Source organism: Pantherophis guttatus, chromosome 16, assembly GCF_059756535.1.
Source record: "Pantherophis guttatus breed Tessera chromosome 16, ASM5975653v1, whole genome shotgun sequence".
NCBI lineage: Eukaryota > Metazoa > Chordata > Lepidosauria > Squamata > Colubridae > Pantherophis > Pantherophis guttatus.
The window spans coordinates 14,172,610-14,187,440 of record NC_142078.1 but is presented as its reverse complement, the minus strand read 5'-3'; the positions used below and the strand labels follow the sequence as shown (position 1 = coordinate 14,187,440).

The following is a 14,831-nucleotide window of genomic DNA, read 5'->3' as shown; positions in this document are numbered from 1 at the left end:
CTATTCTATTCTATTCTATTCTATTCTATTCTATTCTATTCTATTCTATTCTATTCTACTCTACTCCAGTCCACTCCACTCCACTCCTCTATTCTATTCTATTCTATTCTATTCTACTCTACTCTACTCCAGTCCACTCCACTCTCCACTCCTCTATTCTATTCTATTCTATTCTATTCTATTCTATTCTATTCTATTCTATTCTATTCTATTCTATTCTATTCTATTCTACTCTACTCCAGTCCACTCCACTCTCCACTCCTCTATTCTATTCTATTCTATTCTATTCTATTCTATTCTATTCTATTCTACTCTACTCTACTCTACTCCAGTCCACTCCACTCCAGTCCACTCCACTCCTCTATTCTATTCTATTCTATTCTATTCTATTCTATTCTATTCTATTCTATTCTATTTTATTCTACTCTACTCTACTCTACTCTACTCTACTCTACTCCAGTCCACTCCACTCCACTCCACTCCACTCCACTCCACTCCACTCCACTCCACTCCACTCCACTCCTCTATTCTATTCTATTCTATTCTATTCTATTCTATTCTATTCTATTCTATTCTATTCTATTCTACTCTACTCTACTCTACTCTACTCCAGTCCACTCCACTCCACTCCACTCCACTCCACTCCTCTATTCTATTCTATTCTATTCTATTCTATTCTATTCTATTCTATTCTATTCTATTCTACTCTACTCTACTCTACTCTACTCTACTCTACTCTACTCCACTCCACTCCACTCCTCTATTCTATTCTTCCATTCCATTCCATTCCATTCCATTCCATTCCTCTCCTCTCCTCCCCTCCTCCCCACTCTATTCTGTTCTGTTCTGTTCTGTTCTGTTCTGTTCTGTTCTGTTCTGTTCTGTTCTGTTCCGTTCCGTTCCGTTCCGTTCCGTTCCGTTCCGTTCCGTTCCGTTCCGTTCCATTCCATTCTATTCTTCCATTCCACTCCACTCCTCTATTCTATTCTATTCCATTCCATTCCATTCCATCCCATCCCTGGGGCCAAAGTCGCACAGCTGTGAATCGATTAATGTGCAGTCAAGGGATGGTGGCTTATTTCGGTTTCGTAGCAAATCAGAATGTTCATATTTTTTTTTCTTTAAAAAGCAAGAAATTTTAAAAGGAGGGCTTCACCCGCTTCCCCCCGTTTTGCATTAACATTCACTCCGTCTTCCCTCGGTGCGCCTATACGGTGTACACATATATATATATGTTGTACACACTCATCCGTATCCGTATAGATGTGATTCAATCTGTCACGAGCTTCAGGAAAGCTGGCATTGCAATTTGATTACGGCAACTGTACTTTTTAACTGCTGTCGGAAAAGACAGCTTCTTGTACAAACAGCTGCTCCAACACATGCCTGCTTTCCGGAGACCTGGTTTTAAATCATCCCAGGGTGATGAATCTTTATTTGACACTAATACTTTTTAACTTCATAAGGGACAATTAAAATGAATTGCAGCTAAATGCTCACCCAAGATATCCTGGCTGCCACCGGAAGGGTAACACGCCTTCGCACGCCGCTGTTGTTTTCGGGGTGGGGTGGGGGGGTTGAGGGGAGAAGGTTATAAAAAAATAATAAATAAAAAAATGACGGATGCGATCGGACTTTTCTTGAGGGAAGGTGGGGACATCACCCTAATCGAGCTGGTTTTGAGATTCAGCGGGAAGACACTGGTTTTGAGAAGCGCTGGAAACGCACATGTAGATCCAACTTCTCTGGCTTCTTCTGCTTCCCCTCCTCCTTCTCCTTCTCACTTTTCTTCTCAATCATCTCTATCAATCCTCCTCCTCCTCCTGTCTCTATCTCCTTCTCCTCCTCCTCCTCCTTCTTCTACTCACCTTTCTCATTCTCTTCCTTCTCCTTCTTGCTTTTCCTTTTCCATCAAACATAATCATCCTGCCTCCATCTCCTTCTCTTCCTTTCTCCTTCTCCTCTTTTCTCCTTCTCCTTTCTTTTCCTCCATCATCATCCACAACAACCATCTTCATCCCATTTCCTCCTTCTCCTTCTTCATCATTATCATCGTCTCTTCTTCTACTCCCCTTTCTCATTCTCTTCCTTTTCCTCGCTTTTCCTTTTCCATCAAACATAATCATCCTGCTTCCATCTCCTTCTCTTCCTTTCTCCTTCTCCTTCTCCTCCTTTCTCCTTCTCCTTTCTTTTCCTCCTCCTCCTCCATCATCATCCACAACAACCATCTTCATCCCATCTCCTCCTCCTCCTTCCTTTCTCCTTCTTCATCATTATCATCGTCTCTTCTTCTACTCCCCTTTCTACAGTAAGTGGCCAAAATTGTGGATACCTTTTGGGAAAAGTGTATTTTTGAGGTTTGATGTCTAATAACACTTCTATTTTGGAGTTTCAGAATAATCCTATTGCACTGCTGGAATGGCCTGGGAATAGCCCAGACCTTCACCTAATTGAAAATCGATGGAGCCGACGAAAGAAACTTGTTAGTCAGAAGTGACCCAGCAATAAAACCCAGTTAATAGAAGCCATCATTCAATCTTGGTTTCACATGATAACAGCTGCAGAACTAAAAGGCTTGGTTCCCTCCATGGGAAGACGTTGTAAGGCCGTCATTCATGCTAAAGGTTACCCAACTATTAACTGGAGCCTTGGTGGCGCAGCGGACTAAAGTGCTGTTAAGTAGCACTTAGCTGCCAGCTGCCTGCAATTACTGCAAGTTCGAATCTCACCAGGCTCAAGGTTGACTCAGCCTTCCATCCTTTCGAGGTAGGTAAAATGAGGACCTGGATTGTGGGGGCAATAAGCTGACTTTGTATAAAAAAAGAACACCGCTTGGGGGGGCCGAAAGCCCTATTAAGCAGATATATACAAAAGTATGAAGGCTATTGCTTAACGCATTGTAAGCCGCCCTGAGTCTCCGGAGAATGGCGGCATATAAATTGAACCAATAAATAAATAAATGAATAAATAAATAAATAAATAAACAAATAAACAAACTGACATGGTGATAATTTTTGTCTATCTCGTTTTTTCTAGGGTGAGCATTTTTGTATATCTTGTTTTTTCTACGTGTTTCACTTGTCTTCTTTATACGGTAGCTGCTATTCTAGTAGCAAATTCTTCATAAAAGTTCTTGCATTACATTCTTGATTAAATTATCTTTCCATTGATATATAATTTTATGGGACTACTCCCCCAAAAAGTGGTGTGTGTTATTGATTGATTGATTGATTGATTGATTGGTTCGATTTATATGCCGCCCTTCTCCGGAGACTCAGGGCGGCTTACAATGCGTTAAGCAATAGCCTTCGTACTTTTGTATACACCTGCTTAGTAGGACTTTCGGCCCCCCCTAAGCGGTGTTCTTTTTTTATACAAAGTCAGTTTATTGCCCCCACAAACTGGGTCCTCATTAGCTACGTTTTAGAAAATACACTTTTCCCAAAAGGTTTCCACAATTTTGGCCACGACTGTATAAGCGATAACTATGCAGTCAGAGAGCCTCAAAGGTAGTAACAGAAACAACAGACAAGCCAAGTGCGGAGTAGGGAAAAAAGTCTACTTGATGGGTTACAATAAACCACAGTTTGTTCAGAACCAACCTAGAACTAAGGAGAAATTTCCTGACAGTGAGAACAATTAACCGGTGGAACAACTTGCCACCAGAAGTCATGAATGCTCCAACACTGGAAGTTTTTAAGAAGATGTTGGACAACCATTTGTCTGAAGTGGTGTAGGGTTTCCTGCTGGATCAGGGGGTTGGACTAGATGACCTCCAAAGTCCCAACTATGTTATTCTGAAAGGTATGATCTGGATCTATATATTCGTGTTATTTTCAACAGAGACTGAACCCAGAGGTAGCCCAGAAGCTGTAAAATGCACAGGACCGCATTAAGATATGTCTAGTCTAGTGAAGAGAAGGACTAGGGGAGACACGATAGCAATCTTCCAATATCTCAGGGGCTGCCCCAAAGAAGAGGGAGTCAAGCTATTCTCCAAAGCACCTGAGGGCAGAACAAGAAGCAATGGGTAGAAACTAATCAACGAGAGAAGCAACTTAGAACTAAGGAGAAATTTCCTGACAGTCAGAACAATTAATCCATGGAACGACTTGCCTCCAGAAGTTGTAAATGCTCCAACATTGGAAGTTTTTAAGAAGATGTTGGATAACCCTTTGTCTGAAGTGGTGTAGGGTTTCCTGCCTAAGCAGGAGGTTGGACTAGAAGACCTCCAAGGTCCCTTCCATGTCTGTTATTCTGTTTATGCCCAATCTGGGCATGTTTAAATTTTGCCCTGTGGCACCTGCCCTACCAATATTCTAATCCAACGTGAGATGGGACTACTGTCCTTCCACCTAGAGCTGTAAAAGGTGGGCAGGCAACTTCCTGTACGGCCAACTAAGTCCACGAAACAGCGCTTCTGAATTACAGCAAAGCTCCCCGAGCGCGGTCCTGAGCTGAAGTAACAGTCTGCAGCCAGAAATATTTTAATTAGCTCTCTGCTGGACTCACTGTATTTAAAAATCAATGAGTGGCTGCAGCACTAAAGCTCAGGTTTGCAACTTTCCTTCTCTTCATATAATTGATCCCTCTGTGGCCCAAACACACGTGTGGCAAACTCCACAGATTTCTGAAGATAACTGGGTTTTTGGGGTTGTTTTTTTTTTGCAGTATGGATTAAAAAGCTGCATTGCTGGGGTTTCCAAGCTGCATGTTAGGGTTTATTTATTATTTGATCAACCCCCCCAAATTGTATAAAACAAACGGAGTTGAAGACAAAAAAAAAGGTATCCAATTTAAACTATTTATTTATTATCCTTTGTTTATAAATAACTCAAGGCGGCAAACGTCCTATCCAGAGCTCAACAGGAACGAGATTCGGGTCACTGGATATTTAAAGAGCATCACTGTAGATTAGGAAGCTGCCCTAAATCAGTCTGTATAATATTCTCCTTTATCGGTACCTGTCTGTCTGTCAGTCTGTCTGTTGTGTTGCTGATCCAGCAAAAAACACCAATAGCAAAGCACAACAAAATAGCACAAAATAGCAGCATTTATTGATGAATGTATCTTTTCTTTTATGTACACTGAGAGCGTATGCACCAAGACAAATTCCTTGTGTGTCCAATCACACTTAGCCAATAAAAAATTCTATTCTATTCTATTCTATTCTATTCTATTCTATTCTATTCTATTCTATTCTATTCTATTCTATTCTATTCTATTCTCCCCTCCCCTACTCCATTCCATTCCATTCCAATCCAATTGTAATTCTATTCTATTCTATTCTATTCTATTCTATTCTATTCTATTCTATTCTATTCTATTCTATTCTATTCTCCCCTCCCCTACTCCATTCCATTCCATTCCAATCCAATTGTAATTCTATTCTATTCTATTCTATTCTATTCTATTCTATTCTATTCTATTCTATTCTATTCTATTCTATTCTCCCCTCCCCTACTCCATTCCATTCCATTCCAATCCAATTGTAATTCTATTCTATTCTATTCTATTCTATTCTATTCTATTCTATTCTATTCTCCCCTCCCCTACTCCATTCCATTCCATTCCAATCCAATTGTAATTCTATTCTATTCTATTCTATTCTATTCTACTCTACTCTACTCTACTCTACTGTACTCCATTCCATTCCAATCCAATCCAACTGTAATTCTATTCTATTCTATTCTATTCTATTCTATTCTATTCTATTCTATTCTATTCTATTCTATTCTATTCTATTCTATTCCATTCCACTCCACTCCACTCCACTCCACTCCACTCCACTCCAATCCAATCCAATCCAATTGTTATTCTATTCTATTCTATTCTATTCTATTCTATTCTATTCTATTCTATTCTATTCTATTCTAAACAGGAGGAATTCTTAGCTGTGATAGTTTTCAGGGCATCTTTAAAATTGGGTGGGGGGGGAAAAGTATTCTAATTTTATCTTCACTAACCTCCACCTGAAACTTACTTTTGTCCTGTAATATATTTAACAGATTAGTAACGAAGCAGGTAATATTAGTGCATTACATATTTGCCCTTTTTGAATATTTTGTTATCTGCATCGGAGTACAATTTGTTTCTTTTGCAGATATTCCTCCATATTCTCTCGTGTTTTACTTTTGGGATTTTTATTTACCCTCTTTTGAGAAGGGCCCGTGGGTTTCATCCGACTCTCAAAAAGGGGGCCCAGGGGGTGAAAATGTTAAGAATTCCTGCTTTAGAGAATCTTTCCAGAGGTAAGTTGATAATAAAAACAGGAGAGGGATGACCCAGTAATATGGGCAATGCAATTTCTCTTTACAGATTTCAAAGAATTTGAAAGAGGCCGAGTCAGGCCGCTGTTTTCATTTCTAATTTTTAATACTTTGCTCATTTCCCCCTCGTTTTAAGAGTGTGTGATCTCTCTTTAGCACTTAAAAAGGTACAAGTGGAAAACATGCATGTTTGCAGGTGCAGTAACATCATAAATGGCATGTATTTTGAGAGCGAGGGAGGAAAAAAAAAAAGAGAGCCAAAACTCAAAAGAAAACCCAACAATTCTCTCTCTCTCTCTGTCTTTTTTAAGTGTTTCTAAAAATCAAGAATTTTGATGCATTTAATTAGGTGGCAGTATACAGTTTCCTTTTTTTAAAAAAAAAGTGGGGGGGAAAAGCACTGAAGAAACTATGCAGATGTTTAATTTGGATACACCTGTTCGGGCTAGAAATGCTTCATTATGGAAAATGGAAATTAAAACCTCTCATTTGCGTCTACCTGATTTTTAATATCAAACCATTATCTCAGGCATATTTTTAATCGGCGACCCCGCAGTCTATTTCCTTTCTCCATCTTTTATCTGCTGTGGATGATGTGGTTTTGTTTTGGGGGTTTTTTTCCTTCCTTTTTTTGGAAAGCTATTTAGTACCCACGATCGTGTGGGAGGAGGAAAAAAAAAACCCACCACATTTGTTCATAATTATCCAGACGTAAATGTGGAACACAACTGGTACAAGAGCAGCATGCGAAAAATGTATTTAAGGTCTACCCTCCCAAAATGCTGCTAAAAGCTATTAACCAGTACGTGTTAATTGCCGCAGCATTCATATTAATTTTCACTTCAGGCCCGACATTGCTGAATATTTCCCTTGATACGTTTTAAACAAAGTTTAATTTAAGGAACTGCTTCTATCAACACTTATGAAAATTAACAGCCAAGCAATTAGTACTCATGAATTATCCTTTCCCCCTGCCTCCTTGCTAAAAAACAGTTGCTAACAAAGAAAATGTTGTTGGGTTTCTTTTCAGAGAGGGCTCGCTGGCCTTGGACACCCCTTTCCCCCCCAATGCCCCCAACCTCAAATTTGATGGGCTCAGCCGCAAAGGGCTGAAATACGTTATCAGATTATGGCAGGGAAGTTTTATTTTTGCTGCGTTTATCGGAAGTGCAAGGCAGAGGTTTAAAAAACAACAACAATCACCATTTTTTCCCCATGTTTGATTTTCTATTGTTTTCACAACCTGAGCAACTCCTAGAAACTTTGCATGGATGAAACAATACGGACAGAAAAGGAGACATTAATTCAGGGTAAGGGTCTCCGAAGATTCCCACCCATTCAGGTTGTCCCAAAGGTGCTTTTTCAAAAAGACGTTGTTGTTTTTTTTTTCCTTGAAGACGAAGAACGGAAGAAGCTTCTTGGATGAGAAGCGAAACGTCTTGAAGGAAAAACGAAGTTCGGTTCGTTTTTGGGACAATTTAGGATAAGGTTAACAGAGGTTACCTTATTATTATTATTATTAAGGTAATAGGGACACAGTGGCTCAGTGGCTAAGACGCTGAGCTTGTCGACCGAAAGGTCGCCAGTTCAGTGGTTCGAATTCCCAGTGCCGCGTAACGGGGTGAGCCCCCGTGACTTGTCCCAGCTTCTGCCAACCTAGCAGTTCGAAAGCACGTAAAAAAAATGCAAGTAGAAAAATAGGGACCACCTTTGGTGGGAAGGAAACAGCATTCCGTGCGCCTTTGGCGTTGAGTCGTGCCGGCCACATGATCACGTCTTACCCATGGATGGGGTATTTTTTGGCTGGAAATTGTTGTTGTTGTTGTTGTTGTTGTTGTTGTTGTTATTATTATTATTATTATTATTATTATTATTATTATTATTATTATTATGGTTTTTCGCACAGTCAGCCAGATGTTCAGACTAAATTTGGCATTTCTGTCTGCCTATCGTCCTGCCGAAAGAACTGGGGTAAGCAGATGAGGTATGATTGCGGGAGGTAAACTTTATTTTATTATTATTATCTCTTTTATTTATTAAATAAAATTTTTTATTTATTTATTTATTAAACATGAAACTCAAGTAAAGTGAGTTTTGCCCCAGTTTACAACCTTTCTTGCCACAGTCATTAAGTGAGTCACTGCAGGTGTTAAGTGAACCAGGTGGTTGTTTTTGCAGCTGAATAGAATAGAGTAGAGTAAGTAGAGTAGAAGTGGAATGAAGAGGAATGAAAAATGAGTAGAGTAAAGTAGAGTAGAGTAGAGTAGAGTAGAGTAGAGTAGAGTAGAGTAGAGTAGAGTAGAATAGAATAGAATAGAATAGAATAGAATAGAATAGAATAGAATAGGAATGAAGAATGAAGAATGAAGAATGAGTAGAGTCGCATCCTGGACATAAATAGTTTCAACTCCTACCCTCAAAACGAGGCTATAGAGCACTGCACACCAGAACAACTAGACACAAGGACAGTTTTTTCCTGAACGCCATCACTCTGCTCAACAAATAATTCCCTCAACACTGTCGAACTAGTTACTAAGTCTGCACTACTATTAATTTTCTCATCGTTCCTATCACCCATCTCCTCCCACTTATGACTGTATGACTTAACCTTGTTGCTGGTATCCTTACGATTTATATTGACTGTTTCCTAATATGATTTGGTTGTTTATTTGTTCCCTATGACTATCATTAAGTATTGTACTTTATGATTCTTGACAAATGTATTTTTTATGTACACTGAGAGCGTAGGCACCAAAGACAAATTCCTTGTGTGTGGCCAATCACACTTGGCCAATAAAAGAATTCTATTCTATTCTATATTCTAATCTAGAGTAGAATAGAACAAAAATTTTATTGTCATTTTAAATGTTCACTAATCAGCCTACATTAAAATAAAATTTTCGTGGCATTCAGCTCTCAAAAGATAACCAACATCCATATACCCACAAACGCACACACACATATGACACAAAGAAACATCACATTCTATGTATACATATACCTACATGGCCAAAACAAAGAAGAAGGAGAAGAATCCTGTGAGTTTACAAGACGGATGGCAAGCCTTGATAGTACAGTGGTCTAATGCATCCTGTTATTAACACAGCTGCCTGCAATTACTGCAGGTTCGAATCTCGTCAAGGCTCAAGGTTGACTCAGCCTTCCATCCTTTCTAAGGTAGGTAAATTGAGGACCCAGTTTGTGGGGGCAATAAGCTGACTTTGTATAAATATACAAAAGAATGAAGGCTATTGCTTAATGCATGGTAAGCCGCCCTGAGTCTCCGGAGAAGGGCGGCATATAAATCAAATTAAAATAATAATAATAATAATAAGGAAACAAAACTGATACAGAATCTTAGGAATCGTGCTGTAGATACTTCGAAACCTCCTCCCAGAGGGAAGCAACAGAAACAGACTGAAAAACCGTCATATGTCCCTATTATCAGTTGCTGCTGTAACTCTGGTCACTAAAGGAATCGTTGTAAATCAAACTTGGCTTAGGATAAAATGTTCACACCTTTTAAACAACTCTTTCCCTCTTTCTAAAAAACCCCTCCCCCCCCCCCGATTTCAAATACGACAATTTGAATTCCTTTTATATGTAGGAAGAGTTGCAGGGTTTTTTGAGGGTTTTTTCTTTTTTTGTTGTTTTTTTGCAAACATTTATAAATTCTTTGCCTGGGAATAGAAACGTGCCTGATTTGCATAATTAACTGAACCAGTTGGGTCTCTTGAGGAAGGAATGCCTAATTGGGAAGAGATGGGGAAGTCTATTACGGGAGGAGGAGGGGAGGGAGTTTGGGGGCCTAATTAAGCATGCTTTAAAAAAAAAAATCCCTACTTAATTATATATTTACTCCAGAGGCTGGGGTGACTCTTGAATTTTTTTTTTTTTTCGTTTTCAGATTGGGAACACGAGCTTTGATTCTCTCTTCTTCTTCTTCTTCTTCTTCTTTTTTTTTAAAGAAAAGAAACAAGTTTTAACGACCAGGGGAAAATGTTCCTTCTCTTCTCGACTGGCTCAGTAAATTTTTATTTTGATGGGGGAGAAAAGCAAAGCTGAGCTATTGAAACTTGAGAAAGCGAGCTGGCAGTAGTTAAGCTGATCCTTCGCTGAATTTTTGTGCAATGATGGCCGTTTTTGAATAAGAGCTGGGGAAAAAAAAGCGCCCCCAAAAATGCAGTGATAAAAGATGCATCTTTATGGACTCATCGCGTCTTTTCTTGCTGGCGTGCATCGGGGAGGCCTACGTTGCTTAATTGTCACAGGCAATATTTTATCGGAACAGATTTAAGGCTCTAACTGAACTCCACTAAGCTATGCAATAAGAAGTTTTGGTTCATCTTCGGCTTTTGTGCCTTGGGTAGTATACATCTGGGACTAATAAACCCTAGTTTTATTAACCTAACAAGTAAGTTGAGTAGAGCTGAATTCCCAAACTGGCTCAGGTCACGATGGTGTTAAAACTGTCGTTGCTTCAATCTAAATTGTTTGATGAAACCATCAGGGGCTGATTGACATCTGGGATTCCGACAGAAGCAAAATATAGGGTTGGATTGGACCTCCAATCTTTATCTTTATCTTTATCTTTATTCAAATTTCTATACCGCCCTTCTCCTTTCGGACTCAGCGGTTAAGATTCCACAGACCAATAAAACTTGATTATGGAGAAATACTACCCGTATTTCCCTGAAAATAAGACCCTGTCTTATATTTTTTTGAACCCTGAAATAAGCGCTTGGCCTTATTGCCATGCGCTCAAAAGCCCAATGGGGCTTATTATCAGGGGATGTCTTATTTTGGGGGAAACAGGGTATTGTTTCTATCCTTAATGATAAGGACACCATCCTGCAGAATTAAGGAAGGGGTTGGTTTGATGGACGGAGAAAGCTATGCTGGGAGTTGGCGCAGGTCAGAGATAAACTGAAGGTGTTTTGAGAACTTTGCTTTCATTTAATTTGGAATAAGCTGAGAATGAGTTAATTCTCAGCCGTTTTTAATAAAATCTGTTTGTTTTTTGGGAACTGTTTTGCATTTAATATTAACTACGTGGGCCTGGGTCACAACCTGGCCTAAATCTTTTTAAATGTAAATTTTCATTTGTTTTTTAAATTATGGGGTATTTTAAATTTGTCTCAGCCAAATTATTTAATTCGTTTTTATTCTATTTTAAATTTTTTGTATTTATGTGTTTTATTCTGTGGCTGTTCACTGCCCTGAGTCCTTCGGGAGTAGGGCGGTATAGAAATCCAATAAAATAAATAAATAAATAAATAAATAAACACTGGGTCAGCCAATGGGGACTGTTTGGAAACTGAAACTAATCTGCTGAATTGAAACTGAAACTCATCTCTGCTGTACTCCTGTGTGCGTTTGTCCTTACAATCTCTCCTTTCTACCACGTTGGAAGAATCAGCCATTGTATATTTATCTTCACGTGTTCTATCGTATATAAAGAGAAGTTAATGAATCCTGCTGAATCAGTTATCTGTGTGTGCTTTCTGGATACGATTTTTGCAACAAACTCTGACAGAATCCAATCACCGTTTCAGCTTCCTGAATCCGAGCTGCGCTTGGATTGGGACGTTTTATTTCGGGGGACCCCAAAGCAACAATGGGGGAAAAAAAAAACAACAACCGAAAAACAGAGCCGCGCGTTGCTCTCGCTTACCTTGCCATCAAACTTGGAGTATTCGTTGAAGGGGTTGTTCAGCTGCAGAGGACACTGTTCCAGTCGGACTGAGAGGATTGATGGCTTCACGGGAGTATGGACCGGCTTCACCTTGAAGTTCTTCTTCTCGAAGAGGCGGCTCAGCTCCTCGGCTGGGGGTTCAAAGAACGAGAGGATCACGGCAACGTCTGCCGGAGATTCTCAAATCACGGTGGTCTCAAAGGTGTTTTTTTTTACAAGGGCAACGGGAGTTGGGTTTTTCCTTGAGGAAGACGTTTGGCTTCTCAGCCAAGAAGCGAAGCGTTTTCCTCAAGGAAAAAAACTGAAGTCCAGTTGCCCTTTGAAAAAAGCACCTTTGAGATGACAACATCTGCTGTCCTCGTCCCGATAAACCCCTTTTATTTAATTTATAGTGAATTCCTCTCCAGCAAAGTCTTTCCTCTCCCACAGCCTTTCAAGATCGTTCATATTTACCAACCTTTATCGGGCTTGGAGAGTGGCCAGGCCGATATCTTTTAGATTCCACAATACTTGGCAAGAATGCAGGAACAGATCTTCACCCAAATGAACTAATTGTCTCCTGCAAACTCCCCTCCCCTTCGCTCCTCTTTATTCCCTATGGGAGGGGCCATTCATCGTCCACCTGTGGCTTTACTCCTGAGTCGACCCTTGTTTCTTAGCTGTTCCCTTCTCCTGACAGTTCTGTGCATGCGCACACTGGGAACAATCTCCAGCTGTTTGTCTGCCTCACTGATGTCCGACTCCGAAGACAGCTGACAACTGTCAGACAGCCCTGGCCTCCTCTCTGCCTCTGACGTAGAGCCCTCATCAGAGCCTTCCCCAGACTCCAGGACTGGCCCAGGTTCCTCCCCAACCTCCTCACTGTCCGAGTCTGCTGCCAGATCCACTGGTCACTGGAGAGGCCACAACAGACGCTCCCTCTAAGGCTGAAACCCCCCAATGGAAAGCTAGTCTATGGGGAACTGGAATTTAGTGCTTGAGCTAAAGAATCATAGTTATCCAGGGTCCCTATCCCCATTAATTAAAGTATATAAAGCTAAGGTTACCCTTATGCTCTTGTACGGAGCAGAAATTTGGAGTCTACACTCAACCACAGTCCTAGAAAAAAAAAAAAAAACACACAGTCCCAGCATTTGAGATGTATTTTGGGTGTAGATCTAAGAACATCATTTGTTAAACGGCAGAATGAAAACTTGCCCGACGGGAGCTAGCTCACGGAGAGGACAGTGTGAGCCAAAAATATTGAGATGGAGGAGGTGCAGCTGGGCCACCGTTACAAAAAAAAAGAAGACGCTGAGCTAACTCAACAGAGGCACGGAAGAGCTAACTGAGGATTAAATGGTCACCACCGTCACTAAAACCATGTATGTCACAGCCTCTGGGTCAGCTGTTTTACCTATTTCGAAAAGACCACTCTGCTTTGGAAAAAAAAACAAAACACAAAATCAGAAAGAAATTCCTATCAAGCAGTGTTTAGAGTGCAGTACTGCAGGCTACTTCTGCTGATCCCCGGCTGCCAGTAATTTGGCAGATCGGTTCTCACCAGGCTCAATTTTGACTCAGCCTTCCATCCTTCCAAGGTCGGTAAAACGAGGACCCAGATTGTTGGGGGATCAGAGGCTGACTCTGTAAACCGCTTAGAGAGGGCTGTAAAAGCAGTGTGAAGCGGTATATAAGTCTAAGTGCTATTACTATAGTGCTATCGCTAACAATGATCTTGACATGCTACGTCGAGTTATTCTTCGGGGCTTGACCATCTGATGTTGAGTTTCATCGGTGTGGTTAAAAAAAGCTCATTTTTTAACAGGCAATTTTGCTCGTCAGGAAAAGATTGCGAAGATCCCGGCTTATGGTTTGTTTGTTTGGCTGGCACGGGTGCCGATTCCATCTCCAAAATTATTCTCTGCTTGAATTAAGGGAAGTGTTGGGTGTGTTTGTGTGTTTGATGGGGTAATCTGGGAAACTATGATACGGCACAAAGGATCAGAAGACAGGACTTGATTTGAGGTCGTTAATGTTCTCTGCGTTTGGTTGTTTTCTTGCAGACGTTGTAACCTGACTAGGGAACATCATCAGTGCTGGAAAGAAGCGGGGTGAGGTGTGTTGCTCTCTCTTTACATACAAATGGTTTGAGGAGCCTTGGTAGTACAGTGGTTTAATGCACCCTGTTATTAAGACCAGCTGCCTGCAATTTCTGCAGGTTCGAATCTCCCCAGGCTCAAGGTTGACTCAGCCTTCCATCCTTTCTAAGGTAGGTTAAATGAGGACCCAGTTTGTGGGGGCAATAAGCTGACTTTGTATAAATATACAAAAGTATGAAGGTTATTAACGCATTGTAAGCCGCCCTGAGTCTCCGGAGAAGGGTGGCATATAAATCAAATTAAAAAAAAATAAAAATTGTCATTTGCTACGGGAAGGGGTTTTCCAAGCTTCTTCGTTCACAGCCACAGAATTTAAGCAGAGCACTTCCCAAAATAAGGTGGGACCTTAATAACGTTGCAAAATACAACAGTGTACAGTTCATAAACAGTGAACTGGTTATTTCCATGTATTGTTAAGGGAAAACAAGGAAAAAAAGCGGAGAGAATTTGCTAGGAAAGGCGTCCGCTGTGAAGGCCAATTCCCGAAAGGACCAGCTGAACTGCAAGGAATCTCGTTGTGTATTCACCGAATGGATAAAGCTTTAAAGCGACGAAACGCGACTCCCTTACGTTACGAGCTCACAGCTTCTCAGAGTAAAGCGGAATGATCTCTCACCAGTCCCGTTCCTGGGAGGAACAGCAGCTTAATAAATAAAACAGTGGACCGTAGTGCGTAGTGAACGAAGGCGCACAACGAAACCCATATCCTTTGGCTACCCTTGAACA

General features: G+C 40.5%; 1 protein-coding gene across 6 annotated transcripts in view; it reads right to left on the bottom strand.

The window, feature by feature from the left end:
• Window positions 1–14,831, bottom strand: part of MAPKAP1 (MAPK associated protein 1) — a 119,476-nt gene that overhangs the window by 87,185 nt on the left and 17,460 nt on the right. For all 6 annotated transcript variants that reach the window (XM_087879935.1, XM_087879936.1, XM_087879933.1 and 3 more), the window contains exon 4: window positions 11,944–12,095. In XM_087879935.1, coding sequence (XP_087736061.1) covers window positions 11,944–12,095 — 152 coding nt within the window. The remainder of the gene's footprint in view (window positions 1–11,943; window positions 12,096–14,831) is intronic.